The following is a 27,702-nucleotide window of genomic DNA, read 5'->3' as shown; positions in this document are numbered from 1 at the left end:
CCTCTCTTGTTCCCTGCTCCCAATTACTATTATTTATCTAATTGCGAGTGGTTTTGCTATTGTTGCTAGCATTAGACAATTGGGAGTCAGAAACTCTTGCAGATGTAATGCAGATTACTGGAGATCTAGCAGCAGATTCTGATCTGCTTTCTGCGCACTGCTGCTCTAGGTGGTCACTTTCCCTGCTCTCTCTTGCTCTCTGTTTCTCTTTAATAAACACCGATTTTATAGAAGCCCTTGTTCTAATGTATTGTGCCGCCTCTCTCTTATCCGTTCCCCTTCTGGTAACGAAGGCAAAGTGCTGGGGCCGGCGAAGCGGACTTCCCATGATGGAAACCCCTGGATGGCTGTAATCTTCTCCTGGATCCTGGTACAGGTGAGTTGGATCCCGGTACCCTGGTTTTTCTTCTCCTCCTACTCCTCCCAATGCTGCTGTTTTAACCACGATGATTTCTGTTTGGTTTGTGTTCATTCCATCGATCAGCCACCCAATAACAATGGCTCTCTGGGCGACGCGCAGAATAAAAGAGATTAAAAACCACCGTCCCAATAAAACGGGGATCGATAGAGCAGCGGAACAAAAGCCAGCAGGAAGCATCTGCCAGGGATGCTTTAGCTGAGGTTCCTTCCTTTCAGCGGGTTGGACTAGATGACCCTCGGGCTCCCTCCCAACTTTACAATTCTATGGCTCTATGAGACACCCCCAGCACTAGAATCAATGTTGCAAACCTGAGGTCTGGAGAATTAAAAGCATCACAGCAACCGTCAATTAATATAGAACGCCAATGTTCTCAAACAGGGAGGGTGGGGTCTGCCTTGCTGGCCCTTGAAGGCGGGCAACTTCAAGCCCAGGGTGGCAGCTGCAGAAGAGAGCAGACTGGATCTCAAAGGGAAATGTAGATTTGTCAGTGGGGACTACAAAGGACCAAGAAGTCAGGGACGCAGAGACCGGGATATGGGCTCAGTCTCCTTTTTCCAGGCTAAACATACCCAGCTCCCTCAAATTCTCCTCATCAGGCTTGGTTTCCAGACCCTTGATCATCTTGGTCACCCTCCTCTGCACATGTTCCGGCTTGTCAACACCCTTCTGAAATTGTGGCGCCCAGAATTGGACACAGTATTCCAGGTGTGGTGTGACCAAGGCAGAATAGATCAATAATGATGATGATGATGATGATGATGATGATGATGATGATAATAATAATAATTATTATTATTATTATTATTATTTATTATTATTATTTGTACCCCGCCCATCTGGCTGGGTTTCCCCAGCCACTCTGGGCGGCTTCCAACAAAGATGAAAGATACACTAAAATGTCACATATTAAAAACTTCCCTGAACAGGGCTGCCTTCAGATGTCTTCTGAATGTCAGGTAGATGTTTATCGCTATGACATCTGATGGGAGGGCGTTCCACAGGGCGGGCGCCACTACCGAGAAGGCCCTCTGCCTGGTTCCCTGTAACTTGGCCTCTCGCAGTGAGGGAACCGCCAGAAGGCCCTCGGAGCTGGACCTCAGTGTCCGGGCAGAACGATGGGGGAGGAGACGCTCCTTCAGGTATACAGGACCGAGGCCGTTTAGGGCTTTAAAGGTTAGCACCAACACTTTGAATTGTGCTCGGAAACGTACTGGGAGCCAATGTAGGTCTTTCAAGACCGGTGTTATATGGTCTTGGTGGCCGCTCCCAGTCACCAGTCTAGCTGCCGCATTCTGGATTAGTTGTAGTTTCCGGGTCACCTTCAAAGGTAGCCCCACGTAGAGTGCATTGCAGTAGTCCAAGCGGGAGATAACCAGAGCATGTACCACTCTGGCGAGACAGTCTGCAGGCAGATAGGGTCTCAGCCTATGTACCAGATGGAGCTGGTAAACAGCTGCCCTGGATACAGATTTGACCTGTGCCTCCATGGAGAGCTGTGAGTGCAAAATGACTCCCAGGCTGTGCACCTGGTCCTTCAGGGGCACAGTTACCCCATTCAGGACCAGGGAATCCTCCACACCTGCCCACCTCCTGTCCCCCAAAAACAGTACTTCTGTCTTGTCAGGATTGACAAGTGTCAGGAATAAAGTGGTACCTCTGGTTACGTACTTAATTTGTTCCGGAGGTCCGTTCTTAACCTGAAACTGTTCTTAACCTGAAGCACCACTTTAGCTTATGAGGCCTCCCGCTGCTGTCACACCGCTGCCACGCGATTTCTGTACTCATCCTGAAACAAAGTTCTTAACCCAGGGTACTATTTCTGGGTTAGCGGTTAGGAGTCTGTAACCTGAAGCGTCTGTAACCCGAGGTACCACTGTAGTTCCCTTGATCTGGACACTATACCTCTGTTGATGCAGCCAAGAATAGCATTAGCTTTTCTTGTTGCTGTATCACACTGTGGACTCACGTTGAGCTTGTGGTCCGCTAAGACCCCGAGATCCTTTCCACATGTACTATTCCAAACAGGAACAATTTGTGGTCATCCATTTGTATCGAGAGACAATGGAGTGTGCCTCTCGGACTGAAGTCAAACCGCTGTGTTAGCAACACCGCAGTGACAGGGCGCAAGCCTGGGCCGTGTGTATGGGGGTCCTGAGCTGCCCAGACAGCAAGACCCCCCCCAGCCTCACTGATAGGGATCCAAAGGAAGTCAGAGCAAAACGTTTGGCACCAGCTTGGCGGCAGGAGTTGCCGGAGGGAGGTGTACAGGGTGCAATCCAACTGCCTTAGGGACTCCACTCTGGTTTACTCCTGAGCCTTTTCTTCTCCCAAAGATATCCTGCAAAGCAGCGGGTAACTTCTAAGGGCATTGGCCTGATCCAGGCGGGAGGGCTTGCCTTATGATCTTACGTTGAAGTTCGTTGTTTCCTGCCGATCATTTCTCGTTACGGTTCAGATGGTGAGGGTGTCCTTTCCTGTAAAATAATGCTTAGGTTTTCCTCCTTATCGGCATCTGTTTTATGTTGTCATTAGCTGCCTTTGGGGGGCACTTTGTTCAAAAGGCTGGTTAGGATTCTTTTTCTAAATGTGCAGATGAATAAATGCATTAGACGGGCGAGACGGGAGATGCGGATCTGAGCAAATGTGTAGCTGAGGGAGGGCAAGGAGCGCGTCTGGTGTCCCTGGAGCCGCAGGCAAGGCTGGCCTAGGACTGGCTTACTGGGGTGATGCATTCATTGGGAACAGGCCTCAGCTCTAAGATGCAGGAAGAAGAATGCCGCTGGAGAATGTGCAGAGTGCATGTCCTCCGTTGCTGCATAAAACCAGTGTGCACTCAAACGCAACTGAGGTTTAGGCAGCTGGGCTTGCTGTTAAGAGCAGTTTGAGTCCCAGAACCTTTTCTCTTTTTGATCTGAACCCCAGCAAAGAAGCAAGTCTTGAAGGAGAGGCAAAGAAACTATGTTGATGAGCAAGAGTGTGCTGAGGAGGCTATCTCGTGCCTCAAGGTGTGACAGGAGGCACGTGGAGCATTCAGCATGAGGGCTAGAAACTTCGGAAGCTGTTGCAACAAACAGCAGTAGGGGCAGGGTGGGAGCTGCTAAGATAGCCCTGGGGGGTGGGAAGGAAATGAATCTCTTTCACATCAAGGCCTCCTACAAAATGGACAGAGCCCTCTCAGATGGTAAAATTGGAACTGTGGCTGGGTTGGGGAGAGGTAACACTGCGTGAATAGGCTTTCTGTGAAGGGAGAAGCAGATTTCAGGGCAAATGTTACCAGACAGTGAATCCAAGTCTCAGCGATGTTGTGGTTTGGTTAGGCAGAGAGGGCAGTAACCTGGGGAAATATGGAAGCTGAGTTGGGGGAGATGTGTACTGGCTGGTTCTGAGCCGTAGAACCATAGAACTGTAGTTCTGGAAGGGACCCCAGGTATCTTATGCCCAACGTGGTTCTCAAACCCACAATCCTGGGATTAAAGAGTCTTATGCTCTACTGACTGAGCCATCCTTTCAGTCAGCTGAACCAGGACCCACAGAGGAACACAGGAAGCAGCCTCTTATCCCAAACCGGACCTCCATTCCACTTAGCTCAGGACTGTCTATGCTGACTGTCAGCAGGTCTCCAGGGGTCTTGGCCCAGGGGCATTCTCAGACCTTCCTGGCGATGCCACTGGGGAACTGAACCTGGGACCTTCTGCGTGCAAGCCAGATGTGTTACTGCTGAGCTACGCCTCTTCTCCAAGTCTTGCCTCGTAGGTCCAGATCCTGGCCACGACAGAGGGCACCAGCTTGGGGGAGGCTGCTGTAGGCCCTATGCCACCTCTGCCCCAGAACGTGGCAAGCTTTGGGCAGCTGTTGCAGGCCTGGGGGAAAAGCTGGGAGGGGTGGGAGGGAGGGGGCTTGGCCAGGGAGGGGGTGCAGAAGGAGGCAATGAAGTGAGTTGGCGCACGCTGGACATGAGATCCCTATCAGGGCTCCGTCGGAATTGTCCCAGGTGCATTAAACAATTAGTCCGACACCGCATGCAAACCTATCAAAGCGAGATGCCCCCTCTCTGCCTCCGAGAGAAGGATTGCAGCCAGGCCTCCCCCCCCCCCCCCGCCTGAGACTCCCATCAGCTTAATCTGCCAGAGCTGCCGTCTATCTCTCCCCCCCCCCCCCGCCGGCTCCCTCGGCCGCACAGGCGTGCGCTGCTCCACCAAATTGGACAAATACATGTAATGCAAAAAAAATTGCCCCATTAGCCGGAAAAGAACATTGCGGTGCACTCACAAAAGGGGAGGGAGCCATTAGGTGCTTCAAGCCCAATTGAAGTCACCATGGATCAGATTCAATGGCTGGCGACAGATGCGGCATCGCTCGCTGTGCAAAAGACTTGAGGGTTTGGGGGGGGCGCGGAGAGGCAGCGCTTGCTACATGGTGGAGCTTGAATGGTGCTTGGATTTCTTTGAGCTGGAGAACAGCAATGACCGTCAACTCAGAAGTCTGAGAAGACTCAGGTCCCATTTTTTGAAACCAGAACATACGTTTTGGTGCCCTGTTTCTTAATCTTTCCCCCACATGTTTGGTGCTGTTCCTGCACCCTACCTGGGATCAGTGGCACAGCACAGCATTGGTTGATTCCAGGTAGGGGAGCTTCCCACAGAGGAGGCCATTTTGGGCACCTGAGAACCAGGTTCTTGTTTCCTGCATGCCCGTAATTGGGTGGGAGAGCAAGGACACTGTCTTGTCATAGAATCATGGAATTGGAAGGTTCCCAAGGGTCATCTAGTCCAACCCCCTGCAATGTAGGAATCTCAACTTAAGCATCCATGGCAGATGACCATCCATCTCTGCTTAAAAACCTCCAAGGAAGGAGAGTCCACCATCTCCCAAGGGAGACCGTTCCTCTGTCAAACAGCTCTTACCACCAGAAAGTTATTCCTCTTGTTTAGTCGGAATCTCCTTTCTTGTCATTTGAATCTGTTGATTTGGATCTGGAGTGGAAAGCAAGCTTGCTCTATCCTCCATAGGACAACCCTTGAGATATTTGAAGATGGCTCTCATATCTCCTCTCAGTCTCCTATTTCCCAGGCTAAACATACCGAACTCCTTCAACCGTTCCTCATCAGGCTTGGTTTCCAGACCCTTGATCATCTTGGTCGCCCTCCTCTGCACACCTTCCAGCTTGTCAACATCCTTCTTAAATGGAGGTGCCCAGAACTGGACACAGGATTCCAGCTTGGTTCTGAGCAAGGCAGAAGCGAGTGGGACTCCATGAATTTGCCCAGTCCTTTTTTAAAGCCATCCTAGTTGGTCGCTAGCATTGCTTCCTCCGTTGTGAGCAAGTTCCGTAGTTCAACCTCAATCCTCTTTCCCCATAACCATGCATAATTTTATAAACTCCTATAACAACAACAGCAACAACAACAATTTATTATTTATACCCCACCCATCTGGCTGGGTTTCCCCACCCACTCTGGGCAGCTTCCAACAGAATATTAAAATATAATAACCTATTAAACATTAAAAGCTTCCTTGAACAGGGCTGCCTTCAGATGTCTTCTAAAAGTCTGGTAGTTGTTTTTCTCTTTGACATCTGGTGGGATGGTGTTCCACAGGGCGGGTGCCACCACCAAGAAGGCCCTCTGCCTGGTTCCCTGTAACTTGGCTTCTTGCAGCGAGGGAACCACCAGAAGGCCCTTGGCGCTGGACCTCAGTGTCCGGGCAGAACGATGGAGGTGGAGACGCTCCTTCAGGTATACAGGACCGAGGCCATTTAGGGCTTTATAGGTCAGCAACAACACTTTGAATTGTGCTCGGAATTTGTTTGCCTTTTCTCTAAACTAAGTCGCAAATGCTGCAACCTTTCCTCACTGGGGGTGCCTCTCCGTCCCCTTGATCATTCCAGCTGCCCTTTCCTGGACGTTTTCCAACACTTTCTACTTTGTTGTATGAAAGTGTTTATATGCTCTGTTTCAATCCTAAAAAGCTGAACACACTTGCATGAAAACACAAAAAGACCATGCAATTAAAAAGACAATAAAACTGAAAACAGTTTTAAAAACCCACCACCAACGTAATCAGCTAGGAGAGAAGAAAAACAACTGGGTGATATATATACATGTATTTTAAAAAGGTATGAACAAAAGCTTTAAAAGAGAGCGAGCTGACAGCCAACCCTATCTTGGGAGGGAACACCACAATATATTGGTTTATTCATCATTGCTGTTATGATTAGCAGTTTTTATGTCACGCTCCAATGAGCTGAGGGTGACAGCCATTGTCTCCCACAATAACCCTGTGAGGTAGGTTAGGCAGAAAGGGGAGAGGGCAACTGGCTCAAGAACATCATGGGAGTCTGTTTTTGGCCTTCCAAGCGTTTTGGACTACAACTTCCATCATTCCCTGCTACCCAAGACCCTTTTCCCTGGAGAAGCCAGGGAGTTGATGTGGGATCTTTAGTGCCAGGACTGAAGAGGGGAGGTGTAAATTATCATGGCCAATCAAGCCAAACAGCTGGGATGGCTCAGTTGGTAGAGCACAAAGCTCTTAATCTCAGGGCTGTGGGTTCAAGTCCCGGGTTGGACAAGATAGATTCCTGCCTTGCAGGAGGTTGGACTAGATGACCCTCAGGTCATCTTTTCAATTTTAGGAAAGAGAGAATCTGCTATCTCTTAACTGTCAGAATATTCTCCCTAATGTTTACTCAGAATCTCCCTTCTTGTCATGTGAATATTTTGGTTCAGGTCCTCCAGAGCAGCAGAAAACAAGCTTGCTGCGCCTTCCATGTGACAGGTCTTCTGATATCCTATCACCTCTCAGGGGTCAGCAAACTTTTTCAGCAGGGGGCTGGTCCACTGTCCCTCAGACCTTGTGGGGGGCCGGACTATATATTGAAAAATATATATGAAGGGATTCCTATGCCCCACAAATAACCCAGAGATGCATTTAAAATAAAAAGACACATTCTACTCATGTAAAAACACACTGATTCCCGGACCGTCTGCGGGCCAGATTTAGAAGGCAATTGGGCCGTATCCAGCCCCCGGGCCCATGAGCTAGTTCTTAGGCCTGATCCAGCACCCAGTTTTTTCTTAAGCCCCCCCCCCCAGCTTGAAAAAAGACTATTTGGCCTTTCTTGGAGCTGTGATACCACAGCCTTGATCTATTTGAGGTCCCCCTAACAGGCAGTGATAGTGTCCCTGGCCTAGCCTTGTCCGGACCACCCCTTCCCCTTTGGTCCCCCTCCCCCTCCAGTCACACAGTGTGTCGTCCCCCCCCCCCCCCGCCCCACTCAGGTCTGGGGCACACTACTTTTCAGCAGTGGCTCTTTTACCTTGATGAGCAGCTAAATGAATTATAAATCAAAGGCAAGTGCCAGGGGAGGGGGACGGGAGGGGGAGGCTCCATTACAGCGGCCAGGCACGATCTCCACTCGGTGCACACTATTAACAACCAGCTGAAAATCCCCAATTGCTTAGATGGTCTGCATAATCTCAGCCTCTTCCCTGGCTTTCCCCCCCCCCGTGCCCCCCCCCCCCCCGCCAAGCAATGATGACAGGTCGGCTGCACTCCTTGCCAGCGAGAGGGGGGCTGCGAGGGTCCAGGGCAGCAGGGAGGGGGCCACCTCTTAGTGGGGAGGGCACACAGACAATCCCTGGCATCCCCGGTTGAAAGCATCTTGTCTAGCAAGGCTGCGGAGAGGCTTTTAGGGTTGAGAACTGATTTGCGAGGACTTGGGAGCTGCCTGATGCAGTCAGACCTCTGCCCTAGCCAGCTCAGTGCTACCTGCACTGACCAGCAGCGGCTTTCCAGGGTTTTAGAGCAGAGGACGTTCCCAGAAGCTGCCAGAAATTGACCCTAGGGATGCTCCACAGCTGATATTACAGCTGTTTCTCTTAGCACTGAGTCTAACTCAAAATATCCTGGCAGGAGCTCCCTGGGACCTTTCTGAGCAGTTGCTGTCTGAGTTGTGGGCTGGTAAAGGGAGCACTTTCTAGCTGGTATCCTGTTGGAGGGGAAGGTCTCCTTCCAGAAACTCCTGCAGCCAAGCTGGTGCCAAACACATTGCTCTGCTTTCTTTCGGACCACATCAGCGAGGCAAGAGGGAAAAAGCAAAGTGTGCTGGTCCTGTGGGTTACCCGGCGAGAGGCAAGGTCGAAGTCCTGTCTGTGGTCAAGGTGCAACATGGAGGCAGTCTGTAGTAGCTGAATCAGGGTGTAGGGCAGGGAGTCAGGTGAAGTCAGGAACAGACATGCAAGCAGGGAGCCAGGGTGGGTCAGGAGCTCTGGCAGAAAAGCAGGACAGGGTTCAGGCAGGAACTAGCAACCAACAACATTGCTCCCGCAACTTGGGACTGGGGCCGGCCAGCTTCTATCTGCCCCGAGGCATAGGGCGGCCCTGGTTCACAGGTGACTTGCCTCTCCTGGCCTGGAGGCGAGCACTCCTCCTGTGGGAACTTAGTTCCCTCCGCCTCTCTGCCCTGAGCCTCTGCAGCTCAGGAGAGGCTGGAGGGTTACTGGACCCAGAGGCAACCTCGGCTTCCTCTGACGGGGCTGAAAGTGGAGCACCTGCAGGCAATGGGTCCTCCATCACCTCAGGAGCCAGAGCAGACTCAGCTGATGCCTGCACCTGAGGATCCAGCACAGGTGAGGACCCTTCAGGCTCAGCTGGTTCTGGAGGCGGGGAATCCTGTGCAGGCTGGGATCCCTCAGGTTCAGCATCTGAGTCCGCATCCCAGGCCATCACACTAACCCAGGCACCGATTGTTAATATGAAAGAGTAGTTCACATAATCAGTGGCTGTAATGGAAGCAGTTCGGGAACATGAGGAAATGAGCTCCACTTTCCCCATATATTTTTTTAGTCAAGTAACCTTTATTGGCATCACATAATACAAACAGAATAAACAGGCCTGTGCGATCTCGTCACCATTTCAACAGTACAGTCATTTGCCAAAGGGAAGAAGAGGCGAGCAGTCTGTTTCATCTCTGTGGGTTTCCAGGAAGGGCAGGATCCTGCAGCATACTTCGGCGACAAAAAATCAAATAGAGGAACTTAGCTACTGTCTTGGTGAGCTCCTGGTCTCTCCCTTGTAATAAGAAGCGCATAACCTCCGTCGCTGGTTTCCATGTTGGAATACATAAGTGGTCTAGAAACTGTTGGCGGAGATCATCATACATTTTACATTTAAGGGCCATGTGAGCTAGAGTTTCCACCAGGTGGGCATCACATGGGCAGATCCTATCTCCTTCTGCCATACCTGCAAACCTACCCCACTTTCCCCATATTTCCCACTGCTGCAGCCTGCCGATGCCAGTCAAGGGAAAGGAGCCTGATGGAGCTGCTCCTTGTTGCTCTCTCTAGGGCAGCCTTTCTCAACCTGTGGGTCCCCAGATGTTGTTGGACTACAATTCCCATCGTCCCTGAGCTCTGGCCTTTCCAGCTAGGGGTGATGGGAGTTGTAGTTCAACAGCATCTGGGGACCCACAGGTTGAGAAAGGCTGCTCTAGGGGAATCTTTTGCCTTGTGCCTTCTTCCCTCCACTGGTGCCCTGCCTGTTTATTTGCAAAGCGATCAGATGCGTTGCACAAGGGCGCCTTCAACCTCAAGTGCTTGCTCATCCAACCCCCAACCCCCCCCCCGCCCTTTTTCTGTTCCGGGAACTTTTTCCTCCTCACAGATGTAGTGAGCAATATCGCAGCCAGTTATCAAGGTGTTCTCTCTCTCTGTGTGTGTCCCAGCATCCTGATGTTCCAGCAGCCTCCTCTAGTATGACTAAGGGTACATTTGCACTGCCAGCTCACTCTGCCTCTTTCCTCCTTGAGCTCTGCTGGAAGGGCTTTTGTCCTCTCCCCCCCGCCCCCCAATAGGGCACTATGCTCTTCACCAGCTGTAGCTCAGTGCTAAATCGCTGCTGGAAGATCCTGCGGCAGTTTTTCTGATGTTCCCCCCAGGACTGTTTAAAAGAGGCTCTGTGAACGGCACTCCTGAGCTGAGCTGCTTTGGACCACAGTGTTGGCGGGCGGGGAGTCAAATCCACATTCCCATATCCTGCATAGGAGGCTGCCTGATTCCAAGCCAGGCACCTGGTCCATTTTGCTCAGTGTTGTCTACACTGACTTGCAGTGGCCTCTGCCAGACATACCGTATTTTTCGCTCTATAGGACGCACACCTTGTTTTAGAGGGGAAGAACAAGAGAAAAAAAATTCTCCCCCTCTCTGCGCAGCACCCCTTCAGCGAAGTGGCAGGAGAAACGGAGCCCCTTCCATTTCTCCTCCCACTTCGCTGAAGTGGTGCTGCGCAGCTCTCCCTCTCTGCTGAAGCCAGGAGAGTCTTGCTCTCCCGGCTTCAGCAAAAGGAACCCGAAACCTCCAGAGCGCAGTGGGAGCTCCCACTGCGCTCCGAAGGCTTCAGGCGGCTATCCCCGAAGCCTGGAGAGCGAGAGGGGTTGGTGCACACCACCAGCGAAGCTTCCGGGAGCGCTCCCTCTGCACTTCGGAGGCTTCGCGTTGCTATTGCTGAAGCCAAGGAGCCTGCATTCGCTCCATAAGACGCACACACATTTCCCTTTGATTTTTGGAGGGGAAAAAGTGTGTCTTAATAGAGCGAAAAATACGGTGCATGTATATGTGTCACGGACTGGTTGAATGCAGAGGAATGCTGGGAGGAACTAGCTGGGGAACCCCCCCCAAGGGAAGAAGACTCAGAGCCTGGGGATTGGTGGTGGGATGACACTGAGTGGTCACAGGGAGAGGACGGAGAAGATTGGGAGGGGGAGGAGGTGGTGTCGGAAACTGAAGAGGTAACAGGGTTTAGTGAGCAGGAAGAGGCTGTGGCAGAGAGAAGCTCAGAATCAGAGGCAGAAGCTGAAGCGGGAGAGGAGGGAGGGTGGCAACATGAGAACAGGGCCTTCTCTGTAGTGGCTCCCTGTCTGTGGAACGCTCTCCCCAGGGAAGTTTGCCTGGCGCCTTCATTATACACCTTTAGGCGCCAGGCAAAAACGTTCCTCTTTAACCAGGCATTTGGTTGATCCAATTTACAACCCTTTTAAAATGTGGGGGGTTTTGTGGGGGTGTATTGGGTTGCTGTTTCATTTTGATTAGGTATTTTGTGGTTTTATATCTTGATTTTATTCTGTGAACCTCCCTGAGACCCCCGGGTGTAGGGCAATATATAAATAATAATAATAATCCAGAAGTCTGCAGTGGAGCCAGCACCTGCAGGGGTCATGAGGGTTCCTGGACCAAGTAGAGGAATGAAAGAAAATGCATGTTTAAATGTGGATTTTCATGCAGATAATGGGTTTTTAAAAATAATTTTGTTAAAAAAATTAATGCCAAAATAAGGGCAGAAAGGATACTGTTTAGAATTGGGATCCACGCAGACACACCTGTTCATTATTGGAAGAAAGGCAAGGGGTAAAATAAATGCTATGAAATATTTTGTGCGGCTGTTTGTAGGTTTTGGCTGCTGAATTGTTTCCCAAGTAAGCTGCTTTTGTGTCCGATGTCTTAACTATTGAATCATAGAACTGTAGAGTTGGGAGGGACCTGCGAGGGTCATCTATCCCAACCCCCTGCAATGCAGGAATCTCAGCTAGATCATACATGACCGATGGCCATCCAACGTCTACTTAAAAACCTCCAAGGAAGGAGAGGGAGTCTGTTCCAGTGTCAAAGAGCTTTTACCATCAGAACGTTCTTCCTAATGTTCCTTCCTTAATAATAATTATTACAGCGTATTCCTGCAGAACAGTGGCTCCCAAACGTTTCTGAGCCAACTACCCCTCGGTTCCACAAACTCAGCGCCCCCTTCCCTATAAAAATAGCAGAATAGCAGCCTGCATGACACTAAGGAAGATAATAACCCAATAAAACAGTAGCAATTAATTGCACATTCATTCAGAATCCAATTAAAACTGTTTAGTTTAATTAATTCAACAAAATGGATGAACTTGATTCAGAGTCTAATAACCATTTGCAACTCCCTGCGACCCCCTTGCCCCCCCTAAGTCCCACCCGCCCGGGGGAAAAATGCCACCCAATTTGGGAACCACTGCTGCAAACCATTATTGAACCTGGTATATTTAGAGATTTTAAGTAAGCAAAGCCCACCACCACCTGTATTTTACCTGCGCTGTTGGAGTCTGTAGTCTTCCGTCTCCTGTCTCTCACCACCTCTCTGTTCTCCATCCCTTGCAGCTGGTTCTCTTCTCTGGCAAGCTGAACACCATTGCCGCTGTGGTCACCATCTTCTTCCTGCTGGTCTATGCCACCGTGGATTTGGCCTGCCTCGCACTCGAATGGGCGTCTGCCCCGAACTTCAGGTATGTGGGGCTCTTGCGTGTAGGAGTTAGGGGTTGCGCTGGGATCATATTACACCAGTCCTGAAAGGCCTACATTGGCTCCCAGTCCATTTCCGAGCACAATTCAAAATGTTGGTGCTGACCTTTAAAGCCCTAAACAGCTCTGGTCCAGTACAGTGGTACCTTGGGTTAAGAACTTAATTCATTCTGGAGGTCCATTCTTAACCTGAAACTGTTCTTAACCTGAAGCACCACTTTAGCTAATGGGGCCGCTGTGCCGCCGGCACGCAATTTCTGTTCCCATCCTGAAGCAAAGTTCTTAACCCGAGGTACTATTTCTGGGTTAGCGGAGTCTGTAGCCTGAAGCGTCTGTAACCTGAAGCATCTGTAACCCAAGGTACCACTGTGTACCTGAAAGAGTGTCTCCACCCCCATTACTCAACCCAGACAATGAGGTCCAGTGCCAAGGGCCATTTGGTGGTTCCCTCACTGAGAGAAGTGAGGTTACAGGGAACCAGGCAGAGGGCCTTTTTGGTGGTGGCACCTACTTTCTGGAACGCCCTCCCATCAGATGTCAAACAGATAAACAACAATTTGACTTTTAGAAGGCCTCTGGAAGCAGCCCTGTACGGGGAAACTTTAATGTTTGTGTTTTATTATGTTTTTTATATATGTTGGAAACCTCTCAGAGTGGCTAGGGCAGGGGTGTCAAACTCAAATTCATCGGGGGCCGCATCAGCAGTTTGGTCACCCTCAAAGGGCCGGTTGTATCTATAGGACTCAATATGCGCTCAATATAAAAACAAGTGGAGGTTTCCTGAATGCATGTAAAGTGGAGGTTTCCTGTGTAGAATGGCCGGCGCCGCTAGAGGGCAAACATTCTCTGGCTTGTAGGTTGCCGCGCATGCGTTGAAGAGGCGGCTTTCTTGTGTCAAAAAAAAAAAAAGGCGAGAATAAAAGGTGAAGGCTGGCGGCCGGCAGCGGCTACACGGGCCACATGACGAGGTCTGGCGGGCCGTATCCGGCCCGCGGGCCTTGTGTTTGACACCCGTGGGCTAGGGTAAACCATTCAGAAGGGCAGGGTACAAATAATAAATTATTATTATATTATTACATTCACCTTGTGTGAAAACCAACCTTGAGCCCCGTAGGCTGAGGGCGAGTGAGAATCTGGTGGACAGGTCTGTGAAGTGTGAGGACTAGCTGCTTGAGTTTTTTGGGGGGGGATGTCACATGATGTCACATGTCAGTGGTGGGTGGGGCCAGAGGCAAAAGTGGGCGGGACAGCAGATGTAAATTTTACCTAGTTTCTGCACAAGCACTCACCTCACTGTCCTCTACCTGGCAAGGACTGTCAACATTCAAGGGGGAGTGTGAAGCAGAGGTAGTTAGGGGTGCGGCCGGGGGAGTGTCCCGAGGGCCAGGTAGAGGCACATCGAGGGCCACATTCAGACCCTAAGCCTGAGATTCCCCATAGTTGCTTCGTAGAGCAACGGTTTCGAGAAAGGTATTTGGAGGAAAGAGAGGAGGATGTATAGAAAATCCTGCCCCTCCTTTCTTAGCTCACGGGCTCTCCCAGCAGCCTACAAATCAATGCAGAGACGTACCATAGCAATTGTGTGCAAACGTTAAACACAGTCGTAAAACCAAACATATGCACTAGCCAATAAAATAACTGGAGTTCTAAACAGAATTACTATTGTTTGCTTGTGCAAAAAGCCTTCTTAAACCGGGAGTTTTGTCTTGGAGGTGTGGCGTTTTGCTGGGCACTAGAGAGATCTGGGAGGGACACAGGTGGCACTGTGGGTTAAACCACAGAGCCTAGGACTTGCCGATCTGAAGGTCGGCGGTTCGAATCCCCGCGATGGGGTGAGCTCCCGTTGCTCGGTCCCTGCTCCTGCCAACCTAGCAGTTCGAAAGCACGTCAAAGTGCAAGTAGATAAATAGGTACCACTCCGGCGGGAAGGTAAACGGCGTTTCTGTACGCTGCTCTGGTTCGCCAGAAGCGGCTTAGTCATGCTGGCCACATGACCCGGAAGCTGTACGCCAGCTCCCTTGGCCAATAAAGCGAGATGAGCGCTGCAACCCCAGAGTCGGTCACGACTGGACCTAATGGTCAGGGGTCCCTTTACCTTTACCTAGAGAGATCTGGGAAGTTCTATGGCACATGCAGTCAGTGCATATGGGAAGGGCACCCCTTTTGGAAAACAGCACCATGGTGAAAAGGCTCTGCTTCTTCTTCTGACAGTTGCCAGCTTTCTGGAGTCGAAGAGAGCCTTGTCCCAGAATCCTTATGCAGCTCTTTTCCAGGATAAACACCCCCAGTTCCTTCAACGGTTCCTCATAGGGAGTGGTTTCCAGCCCCTCAATCATCTTGGTCCCCCTCCTCTGCACACTTTCCAGCTTCTCAACATCCTCCTTAAATTGTGGTGCCCAGAACACCTCTCCGCCTCCTCTTTGACTCTCCATACGGCTTCTTCCTCTGCTCCTGTAACTCTGCCTTCCCCTTGACCCCCCCCCCGCACTCTTCATATGGGTCTTCCATGCAGGTAAAATACATGCTTTGGAGGACCCCTGGCATTTGATTGTTGCATGTTGCAAGGTGAGTGCACCTGCCTGGGGCTGTCTGAAATACTGCTGGTGGGGATTGGGGGGGCACGGATAGATAGATGGGGAGGAGGTACTCCTCCCCCTGACTTTCTCTCCCTCCCCTTGCTTGCAGAAAAGCCAGTCCACCCACTGGTGAGCAGCTCAGGGAAATCACCTCCCCCCCCCCACTTCCCTCCCTCCAGTGGTCCCTCCTCTTTCTCTCTCTTTCTCTCGTAGGGCCTGGTGATCAATTTCTCCCCCTAGCTAATCCCATCAAGCCGAGCACATCGCCCGTGTAATAAGCATTTATGATCCTGTTTAAAAAGCTTTTGCCCTTGAGCAAATACCGTTTTTAGCCAAGAAGGGGAAAAGGGAAGGATTGCCGGGAGGGGGGGGCGGGGACTGGGGGGCGAGAGAGAGAGAGAGAGAAAGCAGAGAACCCAGACTGCATTCTGCTCTTTGCAGTGAATTTATGGTACTTGTCCTGCTCGGCTTCTCGGGGCCGAGTGCCAGCCGTTTTTATGGAGCACAGTTTACATTAGTGGTAATTAAACCAAGGGGAGCAGGAGACAGTGGGGAGTGGCGTGGAGCAGCATTCCTGGAACAGCGTCCCTCTTCCTTTCCTTTCCTTAGCTGGGGTTTACTCAGCTGCAGCCCTGCGTGCAGGCGAGAGCTTGCATTGTTTATTTGTGATTAATTTCCTGCATTGAAGCAGCGTTGGACTAGTTGACCCTCAGGATCCCTTCCAACTCTGCAGCTCTGTTTATTGAATCTATCTCTCACCTTTCCTCCACGATGCTGAGGGTGTTTTGTACATGGTTATCCTCATTTAATCCCCACAACAACCCCATGAACTGGGTTAGGTTAAGAGGCAGGGACCAGCCCAAGGTCACCCTGTGTTGTTCATGGCCCGAGTGGGGATTTGAACCCTGGTCTCTCACATCCCCGTCCGACAGTCTTAACCACTACACCACACTGGGAAAACCAAGATGAGTAATGTTTTGGAGGATTCAAAGTGCCATGAAACGAATTTGATGCAAAGGTGTCTTGTTTGTTTCCGGTGCGAACTTTGCAAAGTGGTTCCTGCGGGTTTTTTTCAGAAAGTTCCAGTATGAAGTGGGGGTAAATGCCAACTGTGGAAGGTGCCTATTGGCCAGCATCAGTGCCGCCAGCAACCCAACTCCTTCCTTGGAGGAGAATGATTACTATTATTATTAGTAGTAGTAGTATTGCAACTGTTCCTGTAATTAATTCCTCATAAAGTGTGCTGTTTAAAATAGCAATGTGGAGACCTGGAAGCATGAAGGAAAAGATTGAGCACTGTACCTTCATTGGAATGTGTTCGTTTGTGTGAATGTTAGAAAAGTTACAAAGGTGGAATCATGAGAGAAGGACCTTCTGGGACCACAGTTAATGTGCTGAGTGTGTAGGAGTGTCGTCTGGGTGTTAAAAATACTGGGTGCTGAACCCCTTGCAATGCAAGAATCTCAACTAAAGCACCCATGACCGATGTTTCAACCTTGCTTACAAAGGAAGGAGACTCCACCACCTTCCGAGGGAGTCTGTTCCACTCTTGAGCAGCTTTTGCCATCAGAAAGTTATTCCTGTGGGTGGTGCTGTGGGTTAAATCACAGCAGCCTAGGACTTGCTGATCAGAAGGTCGGCGGTTCGAATCCCCGTGACGGGGTGAGCTCCCGTTGCTCGGTCCCAACTCCTGCCGACCTAGCAGTTCAAAAGCACATCAAAGTGCAAGTAGATAAATAGGTACCGCTCCGGCGGGAAGGTAATCAGCGTTTCCATGCACTGGGTTGCCAGAAGCGGCTTAGTCATGCTGGCCACATGACCTGGAAGCTGTACGCCAGCTCCCTCGGCCAGTAAAGCGAGATGAGCGCCGCAACCCCAGAGTCGGCCACGACTGGATTTAATGGTCAGGGGTCCCTTGACCTTTACTAGTCTGAATCGCCTTTCTTCTCATTTGAATCTGTTGGTGTGGCTCACAGCCTCCAGAGCAGGAGGAAACAAGCTTGCTTTGTCTTCCATGTGACAAGCCTTGAGATATTTGAAGAATATAGTAACCTAACAAGCTGTCGGGCCAGTAGTCCATGTAGCTCAGTACTGTCAACACTGACCGGCAGTGCCTGTGGGTTGGACTAGATGACCCTTCACGTCCCTTCAACTTTTATGATTCTGTGATTCCAGGGTTTCGACCTGGGTCTCTCCTGGCCCTGCCCAGGGATGCCAAGGGTTGAAAACGAGTCCTTTTGTGTGAACTGTGGCCCTTTCCTCAAGCTAGAGTCCCTGGGTTGTTCTCATTGAGGGTGAAGCATTCATTGTTCAGAGGGCCCTTGCGCCCATGCGCAGACTCTCTGTCTCTCCCGCCCACCCCCTTGCTTTTTTATGGTAGCCAGTAACCGTCAGAGTGCAGTGAGGGTCACACACTGAAATTAACTGCTGTCAAGAGCATAAATTAGGCAAGACCTTTCTCTCTCCTGTTCCTGAGTTTTCTCTCTCCTTCTCTGGGATCTGGGAGACAGAAGTTTGTGGGGTAACAGAAAGTGGGTGCTCAACGGGTGCCTCATTTGGCTGAGGCCTGGCCTGGACCAACCCAGGTCATTTTGCTCCCAGGGGCAAAGGGCAGCATGGCAGCCCCTGCCAAGTCCATCTCCATAAGGCTGCTAGACTGGCAATTGAATCTGATCGCATCGTTGACAATGGGGCGGCACCCACTGTGCACCCAAGGCCAGGGCAGGGGACACACACAGTTCTGCTGTCTAACCCCACACTCCTGCTCTCCACCTCCCAGCATCTGCCGCCCGAGGCAGATGCCTCCCTCTCCCCAACGGTAGGGCCGTTAGACCTGACTTAGCAGGGAAGTTTTTTCCCAGGCGATGGAAGCGGCGAAGGCGCCTGGCCAATATTAATAATTAATTTCTGCGTGCGCCCATAATTATTTAAACTCAAAAGACGTGCATGCATCCTAGTCGGCGTTAACACCTCTCCATTTCAGAAAGACGTGGGCTTTTAAGTTTAATGGATAAGTTTTTATTATCTCTGTAAAGCGTCTGAATTGATTGTAATATCTGGATCAGATGCTAGTAAGCCTCCTGGACAATTTCAGTAAAACTCACACGGTGTTCTTTCTTTCTTTCTTTCTTTCTTTCTTTCTTTCTTTCTTTCTTTCTTTCTTTCTTTTAGAATTGGGGGAGGGTTTGAAATCTGGGTGGGTGAGATTGTCTGTTTTATTTAGAAGATCACTGCCTTTCGAGTTCTAAAAATGGAACCACCTGAGGCAGCTAAAAGCATAGAGCAAAACAAAAAAAAAAACCACCCACACACAATCTAAAACAAATTTAAAATGAAGCAACAGATAGATGAACAAAAAAAGAAAAAAAGAAAAATCTAAACAGAAGCAAAGCAGGTTAAATCAACCAAAAGACGGGCGGAAAGAGCTTGCTGAAAATTTATTTTGTGTGGCCGCGAGGTGCTATCTAAGGAAGAGCCAGTGGAATCTCCCAGGGCAGGGAGTTCCAAAGTTCCAAATTGGGGTCACAGACCAGGGGTGCTGACAGGTGAGGATACCAGAAAGACAAGAGTGAAGGCCGGTGGGGAGAAATGGAGGGGGCGTAGTCATCTGAGAAATGAGGCACAGTGGGTGGAGAAATATGGGGCAGAGGGGGGTAGAGAGATAGGGCATGGAAAAGGAAGGGTACTTTTTCTGTGTGACAGAGGTGGGGTTGCAGAGATGGGGGCATGCAAGAAGACCTCCAGTGGTTTTGGAACTGCTTCTGAGATAGGCCAGGCTAAGGGAGGCAGCAGCCAGCGCAAGGTCACCTAATGAGCTTCTTCATGGCCAAGTGGCGATTCGAACTCTGCTCTCCCAGGTGCTAGTCCCCCCCCTCCCCAATATACAATTTCAAGGCTGCAAGAGAATGTCGTCTCTGGGGCAGTATCTTAAAAAACACACAACCCGCACCCTTTTTCCTTTGCCCCCCCTCTTTCTCCTGCCATGGCTTCCTTCCTCTCCCCCCCACCTTAAAATGCCATTTTCCCCATCCTCCCCTCCCTCTCCGCACAGCCGCCGAGGTCTCCAGCACACACGAAATAAAAAGGGATTTTAATTACCTTTCAGCAAAAACAACAATTAGAGAAAATCACAGCTTGTGGGCTCCCCGCCCCCGGCTGGCTAATCGCGCTCCAGCGCTGAGCGCTGAGTAGACAGGGAGGGGGGAGAGCAGGAGGCCACCCCTCCATGCACAAACACACACACACACACACACACATACACATTTCATAAGCTGGTCTGTTACCCACAGACAGGCCCTTTTGCCTGCCTAATCGATTGCGCACGCTTGCGCACACCCACACGTGTTGTTCCAGGTTGTCAGCCTTGCAAAATCAGTGTGAGTTCCCTGCAACAATCCTATCATATTATTATTATTATTATTATTATTATTATTATTATTGAACAACAAAATGCAGTGTGTGTGTGGCAGGGAGTATTATTTGCTTCGCGGCGCAGCAAAGCCAAGCGTGCCCAGAGACCACCTGGTTTTTGCACCCCAAACCCCTAGTGGTTCACGGAGATAGCAGGATGTCATGACCGATGGTTGCTAGCTAGATAACCTGTTGAGTTTTTCAGCTGGGAGGCAAAGTTCTTTATCTGTGAGCATGTCATCTATTTGGTTTACATGCCAGCCTTTATCCAAAGATACCATATCTACAGGTGCCAGGCAAAAACATTCCTTTCTAACCAGCCCTTAGCTATCAGTGCCCCTTTTTCTTCTGTGGGTAAGATTTTTCTAACGTGCTTGTTCTTCGCTTAAAATACTGTAAGCCGCTTTGAGTCGCAAAAAAGCAACTAATAAATTTAATAAGCAACAACCGCAGCCAAGGCAGGTTTTGCTCCTGACTCCCACCCTCTCCCCAGCCTACTGTAGCTCGGCTGTAGAGCAGCTGCTTTGCACGGACAGGGTCCTGGGTTCAATTTCCGGCATCTGAGACCTTGCAGTGGTACTGGTGGTCAGTGTTGACAACACCCAGCTTGATAGATAGACCAAACTCTGGCTCCGTTCACTCCATCAAAGTGGGTGAGGGGCATCCACTTCTGTGCAAGGAAGTCAGTGGATGTGCTTTGGGGCAGGCACCCTTGTTGTGGGACTAATCCTGCTCCTGGGTGGGCTTGCCTGGTTTGCAGCCCCCTCCCCTTCCCTCTGCATGGCTCTATCCTGCAGGGGTTTCTTCCTTGGCGTGTGACAGGTTGCTGGGGACTCGCCATTGTCTATCCATAGGGAGGAACTGGCACAAAGCCCAGCATGACGGCATCTTGCAGGGTTTCCTGGAGAGGCTGGATGCATCTTACCACACAGCGATCTCTGTGCTGCCCCTCCCTTCAGAGTCCCACCCGAGGAGTTCCCTTCCTTGGTGTGAACACAGGAAGCTGACTTATACTGAGCCAGACCATCAGGCTCCCTCTGACTCGGTCTGCACGGACTGGCAGCAGCTCTCCAGGGTCTTCAGAGCACCATAGAGTAGTAGAGTTGGAAGGGACCCCTGGGGTCATCTAGTCCAACCCGGCTGCAGTGCAAGAATTCTCAACTAAAGCATCCATGACAGGTGTCCACCCAACCTCTGCTTAGAAACCTCCATGGAAGGAGAGCCCACCATCACCCAGGGCTGAGCAGCTCTCAGAAAGTTCTTCCTGTTATTTAATTGGATTCTTCTTTCCCGTAACTTGAAGTCGTTGGTTCAGGTCCTGCCCTTCGGAGCAGAAGAAAACAAGCTTGCTCTGCCTTCTATCTGACAGCCCTTGAGATATTTAAAGATAGCCATCATATCTCCTCTCAGTCCTCTCTTTTCCAGGCTAAACATACCCAGCTCCTTCAACTGTTCCTCATCAGGCTTGGCTCCTTGGGCAAGGGACATTCGCAGCCCTGCCTGGAGATGCCGCAGTGTGAACTTAGAACCTTCTACATCAGAAGGTTGGCGGTTCGAATCCCCGCAACGGGGTGAGCTCCCGTTGCTCGGTCCCTGCTCCTGCCAACCTAGCAGTTCGAAAGCACGTCAAAGTGCAAGTAGATAAATAGGTACCGCTCCAGCGGGAAGGTAAACGTTGTTTCCGTGCACTGCTCTGGTTCGCCAGAAATGGCTTAGTCATGCTGGCCACATGACCTGGAAGCTGTACACCAGCTCCCTCAGCCAGTAAAGCGAGATGAGCGCCGCAACCCCAGAGTCGGCCATGACTGGACCTAATGGTCAGGGGTCCCTTAACCTTTACCTTAAATGCAGAGCAGCTGTTCTGCCACTGAGCTACAGCCCTTCCCCACCGGACTCCCTCACCCTACCCAGGTTGGGGAAGGAGGAAGGAAGACTTTGGACCAGTTGAGGCAGCACTGCGGAATGAGCATACAATCCTTTCTTTGTCACTGTAGTGAATGGGAGGCATTGATTTTTCTTAACTTCCATATGTATTGATTTAGTTTTCTTTGTTCAGGGAAGTTTTTAACGTGTGATATTTTACTGTATTTTTGGTTCCTATGGAAACCACCCAGAGCTGGGGAGGCCCAGCCAGATGGGCAGGGTATAAATTATTATTATTATTATTATTATTATTATTAATTATTGTTGCGTTCATATCCCAGCTTTTCCTCCAAGGAGCTCAAGGTAGGGTTCATGGTTCTTCCCCTCCCCATTTAATCCCCACGACAACAACCTTGTGAGGTAGATGATGCTGAGAGACAGCAACAGGCCCAAAGTTTGCAGTGGAAACTAAACTGATCTTTCATTCTGAATCTAGCCAGCTCCTAAGAAAGCAGCAAGAGAGAGAAACTCAAACACACTGGGTTTTCGACTCTCCGGATTTGTGGGTTTTTTTTCCTGCATCTGCTCTTTGCTTACAGCTTGCTGTTTGCCGGGCTTTTGCAGGTGGGCGGAGAGGAGCAAGGAAATAAATAAATGCATTTAGGGGGTGCGGCACTTAGGGGAATCTCCCTGAATGCAAGTTTCTGCAAGCTCCCCCCCATCCACCGCCCCCAGAATGGCTGTGGGGCCGGAGGGAGCCCAATTCATGTTGCCAAGGAAGCCTGGAACGATTATCCCAGCTGGATGCATTAGTGCTTAGAACCACGGTTTGGCGGATTGGGGGGGTTGAGAGAGAGAGAGAGAGAGAGAGATTTGCTGCCTGAGATAGTAATTGTCGCCGTTCGGCCCAGCTAATGGCTGTTATGATTAAGTTCTATTATGGAGCCCGCGCTCAGGAGCGGGTGGGTGGTGGTGGGGTGTTTTTTTTTGTCGGGGAGCGCAGCGGGGAAAGGAGGGGATTGACAGCTTTTCAGATGGAGAGACGGAGCGTGCTGCTCCTTGGCCGCACTGCCCCGCCCCCCCACCCCACCCCAAAAGGATCTTAATAGCAGCCCACGTAATAACCCAGGAGTGGTAACTGAGAGTGCACATTGCTTTGCAAGAGCAGGCGGGCGGGAGTTGGATGAGAGCCTTCGCCCTCCCCCTTTCCCCCCCGCAAAGGACACTTTCTCATCTATTCCCGGGTTCGTTCTGCATGCAGGCCCCAGCTGCGTGCCACCCCCCTTTCCCTTCCTCCAGCCCCCGCCTTTTGCTTCTATCTGGGGAGCCGACCTTCGCCTCGCTGGCTTCCAAGCCTCTGTTGATGCGATTGTTGATGCGACCCCATGCACCCATTGTTGCGGTGTAATGAGGCTGGCAGCAGCCCAGCAACCTGTGGCACCTGAAAGGTGTGCACATCTGTGGTTGGGTAAGCTCTCGGCTGTTGCAAACGTGGTTCCCCCATGTCATATTGCCACCCACTCCCCTACATGCAAAGACACCTCCAGGTCATGCAGCGGTGGAGACAGCCTCGTGTTACAGTAAATGAAGCACCCACGAATAAATGGGGGAGACCCTTTCCCCTCCACAACCTGTCTCTGAGCATGTTGCTCTGTCCCTGGGGAACACTCGGCTCTCGAGCCTATAGTGGTGCTTGAACTGGCACACAGCTGACCTGATGAATGCGAGGCAAGGGCTTGGCTTGGGTGCTACCCGTCCACTCTGGTCAAAGGAGGGAGGTCAACCAAACCAGCTGCCAAGACCTCTTCACATGAGTTGGCCACAGCTGATCGTGCATCCTGCCTGACCCCTGACAAGCTGGAAGGTGTGCAGAGGAGGGCAACCAAGATGATCAGGGGTTTGGAAACCAAGCCTGATGAGGAACGGTTGAAGGAGTTAGGTGTGTTTAGCCCATGGGTAGGCAAACTAATGCCCGGGGGCTGGATCTGGCCCAATCGCCTTCTAAATCCGGTCCGGGAATCAGCATGTTTTTACATGAGTAAAACGTGTCCTTTTATTTAAAATGCATCTCTGGGTTATTTGTGGGGCATAGGAATTCGTTCATTTCCCCCCCAAAAAATATAGTCTGGCCCCCCACAAGGTCTGAGGGACAGTGGACCGGCCCCCTGCTGAAAAAGTTTGCTGACCCCTGGTTTAGCCTGAAGAACAGAAGACATAAAGATAATAGCATGCCTACCTTTGGATATCCGAAGGGCCATCACATGGAAAGTGGAACAAGCTTGTTTGCTCCTGCTCTGGCGGGTAGGACCCAAGCTGATGGATTCAAATGACAAGGAAGGATATTCCAACTTAACATCGTTTTTATTTTTTTTTTACTGTTTTAGCTTTTGTAAATCACTTTGTGATTGTTGGTTTTTTTACAATCAAGCAGCGTATAGAGTTTATGAAATAAACGAACAAGTTTGTTTTTTCCCTGCTCGAGAGGCTAGGATCCGAACCAATGGACTCTAGTTACAAGGAAGGAGATTCTGACTAAACATCAGGAAGAACTTTCTGACAGTAGGATTTGTTAGACAGTGAGATGGACTCCCACGGAAGGTGCTGGACTCTCCGTCACTGGAGTTTTTTAAGCAGAGGTTAGATGTCCAGCTGTCAGGGATTCTTGAGCTGAGATTCCTTGGACCAGATGACCTCAGTGTCCCTTCTATCTCTACAGTTCTAGGATTCTAAGTTGACAGCCATCACTGCCTCCCATTGGAGCAAGTTTCATAGTTTAGCCAGTTCACTTGGCCTGCCCTGGAGTCCTGAGAAGGAACTACTTTGTGCTGGAGAGAGGGCACTCTGCACATGCTCCAGACACACACTTTTTCACCTGCTCGCTCACAGGTCAAGCGAAGTTGAGTTCCAGGTAAAGTGCAATGTCTTGCTTCTGGAACAGATTCTGGGGCTCAGCCTCTTCGCTTGTGTGCTCAGTCATTCCTGCTGAAAAAAGAGCTGGCACAACCTTTGCTGCGAGTTTACATTGTGTTCCCACTCATCATGAATGTTCCATTAAGGGACATTCTGGTCTGCTTGCCTGCATATGCTGTAAGAGGAAGAACAGGGTCTTACAGAATTGCCAGCAGCAGCATCTAAAAGGCGGGTCGCCTTCACCAAGATAACTACCTGAGCAGTCGGATGTCAATATCCTCCTTTGTGTGTTTCTGTTGTTCAAATCTCAGAAGCACAGAGAGGGAATTGGTGGAAGCTGCAAGGAATTCAGAGACTTGGAACAAAAGGGACGAGGAGAAGCAAAGAGGAAACGTGTCTTCCTTTGCTTTGGGCCAGGCCTCCCCCGGACGCATTTGCAGCAGCCCCGCACCCGTGGCTCGCCCTCCTTGCTGATATCTCTTGGCACTTTCTGATTCACGATGGCCTCTGCCTGCCTGTATATTGGCAACATGGTGGATAATGAATTGTTTACGACCAGTAGTTCTGTTTTTCAATGAGCTGAAATGTGTCGGATAATAAGTTGTTTATAAGCCGTAAATCTCGGCCACCATAAACCCAAAGCGCATCACTTAATGGTGAATTGCAAGCTCTGGTCCCCTTCGGCAGCCAGTCTGGAGCCCAGCCGCCTCATAGGGTGGCGAGTCGATGGGAAGCGGGATGCTCTTCCCCATTGGACGGCACTGGGATGATAAAAGCTGCGAGGCTCAGTCCCGTTGGACGGGGGAATTGGGGATGAGTTGCGAGGTCCGTCCCCATTGGTTAGCAGATTGATGATGAGCTGTGAGCCGGTGTCCCGTTGGGTAATGAATTACTCGGAGACATATTTGCTCAGGAGAAGTAAATCTGTTTGGTACATTGTTGCCGAGTTGTGATTATATTGTAGCCGCGCTCTGTAAATCACAAAGAAGGGCCTTGATATACGGCAACCAAGCCCGGCTGCAGAAGCAGGCAGTGCTGTGTGTCTCTACAGCCGCACCAGCAGGCTGGGTCTTGGGTGCATTGAAGTAAGCTGAGCAGCCAGCAGCTCCCATTTTATACTGGTCTTGCATTGCCACCAACCCATGGGGTTTGTTGTTCCTTGACTGCATGCCAATATACAGCCAATCCAACTCGTGCTGGCAAAAACATGGCGGCAGGAATGGTAATGGGTAACATATTGAATGGTGGTGTTTAGACCTGGCTCTGAAACCTTTGATATCTGCACCAAGATTATAATCTGGAAGCCAAGCTTGAGGAGGAATGGTTGAGAGAGTTGGGTATGCTGAGCCTGGGGAAGAGGAGACTGAGAAATGTCATGGTAAAGGTAAAGGTAAAGGGATCCCTGACCATTAGGTCCAGTCGCGGACGACTCTGGGGTTGCGGCGCTCATCTCACTTTATTGGCCAAGGGAGCCGGAGTACAGCTTCCAGGTCATGTGGCCAGCATGACTAAGCCGGTTCTGGTGAACCAGAGCAGTGCACAGAAACGCTGTTTACCTTCCTGCCGGAGTGGTACCTATTTATCTACTTGCACTTTGACATGCTTTCAAACTGCTAGGTTGGCAGGAGCTGGGACTGAGCAACGGGAGCTCACCCCCTCGCGGGGATTCGAACCACCGACCTTCTTATCGGCAAGTCCTAGGCTTGTAATTTAACCCGCAGCGCCACCCGCGTCCCAGACATGATAGCCATCTTCAAGTATCAGGAGGGCTGTCACATGGAGGATGGAGCAAGCTTGTTTTCCTCTGCTCCGGTGGGTACGACCCAAACCAATGGATTCAAATGACAAGGAAGGAGATTCGACAGCGTTTGGCAGTGGAACAGACTCCCTCGGAAGGTGGTGGACTCTCTCCTTCAATGGAGGTTTTTAAGCAAAGGTTGCACAGCCACCTGTCAGTGATTCTTCAGTTGTGATTCGTGTATTGCAGGGGGTTGAAACAGATGACCCTCAGGGTCCCTTCCAACTCTGAAATTCTTTTATTCTAAGGCAAGCTTGATTCTGTGATGAGAAAATTCAGATGTAATTTTAGCATCCCTTATTCTGCTTCTACCAGCTACGGGAAAGATTTAAGGTGTGGAATGCTGAAGAACGAATTGCAACCTCCTCTGGCTTTTGCAATTGCCAACATTTATTTAAAGTCTAGAAACTTGCCTGTTGTCTTTTTGAAAAAAATGAAAGTTCAAGATTTGCAGAATGGTCGCCATGATTCAGAATGGAGTGCGGAACCAGTTAGGCACTCATCCCTGGTGGTAGGCAGTTGCATCTTGCCAATACAGAGAACCAACAAGGCATCGTCTGTGTGTTTGCTGGACCACAACTCCCATCACCCCTGACCATTGGCCTTGCTGGCTGAGGCTGATGGTAGTTGTAGTCTGTTGCATCTGGAGGGCCCCATATCTGCCTCACTGAGCCAGCGGCAGGGTGGTTGTTCCTGATGGCAGGCAAGGAAATGCAAAATTCTCTGCAGAAAAAGAGTTGAGATTATCTGTGAGCAACTCACAATTGAGTGCAAGGAAGAGTGAAAAACCAAGGGATTTCTGTAGGCAGTTGTTGTTTCGGGATGACAACCCTGAGTCAACAAATTTCAAGAAGGCTTCGCAGATCACCTAAACTAGCGCTTAATAGTGATGCACTGCCTCATTGCGCCCAGGCTGGGGAAAGGAATACGGATTTCGTAATACACACGTTTTATCAATTTAGGGACTTGCACAGAGCTAGAAAAGTTTGAGGAAAGAGCAGCTAAAATGATTGGCATCTAGAACTTCTTAGTTTGGAAAACAAGTAGGGGGCATGGCAGAGGCACATAAAAGAATGCCCAGTGTGGAGGAAAAGTTTTTCTTCCTCTCCCACAATAATAGATCCCAGGGCCATCCAGTGAAACTAAGAACAAACAAAAGGAGCCACTTTTCCCCACAGATTTGCTCACATCAGATTTAGTGATTGACACCAATTTTGGATGGCTTTGAAAAAGAGTTGGGTGAATTCTTGAAGGATAAGGCTTCCAGTCATGATGGCTTCATAGAATCATAGAATTGTAGAGTTGGAGGGGACCACAAGGGTCATCTAGTTCAACCCCCTGCAATGCAGGAATCTCAACTAAAGCATCCATGAGAGATGGCCATCCAGCCTCTGCTGAAAA

The 27,702-nt window shown here is 50.3% G+C and overlaps 1 protein-coding gene across 1 annotated transcript in view; it reads left to right on the top strand.

Annotated features, from left to right (window-relative positions):
• The window catches only part of LOC310762164 (solute carrier family 12 member 9-like), a 93,098-nt gene that overhangs the window by 35,362 nt on the left and 30,034 nt on the right, over positions 1–27,702 (top strand). The window contains exons 8-9 of the mRNA XM_083612773.1: positions 294–376; positions 12,604–12,728. Coding sequence (XP_083468899.1) covers positions 294–376; positions 12,604–12,728 — 208 coding nt within the window. The remainder of the gene's footprint in view (positions 1–293; positions 377–12,603; positions 12,729–27,702) is intronic.

The sequence above is a fragment of the Podarcis filfolensis genome, assembly GCF_964270895.1.
Source record: "Podarcis filfolensis genome assembly, chromosome: 5".
NCBI classification, from domain to species: domain Eukaryota; kingdom Metazoa; phylum Chordata; class Lepidosauria; order Squamata; family Lacertidae; genus Podarcis; species Podarcis filfolensis.
Note: the sequence above shows the minus strand (reverse complement) of the source record. Positions and strands in the feature narration are given on the sequence as shown.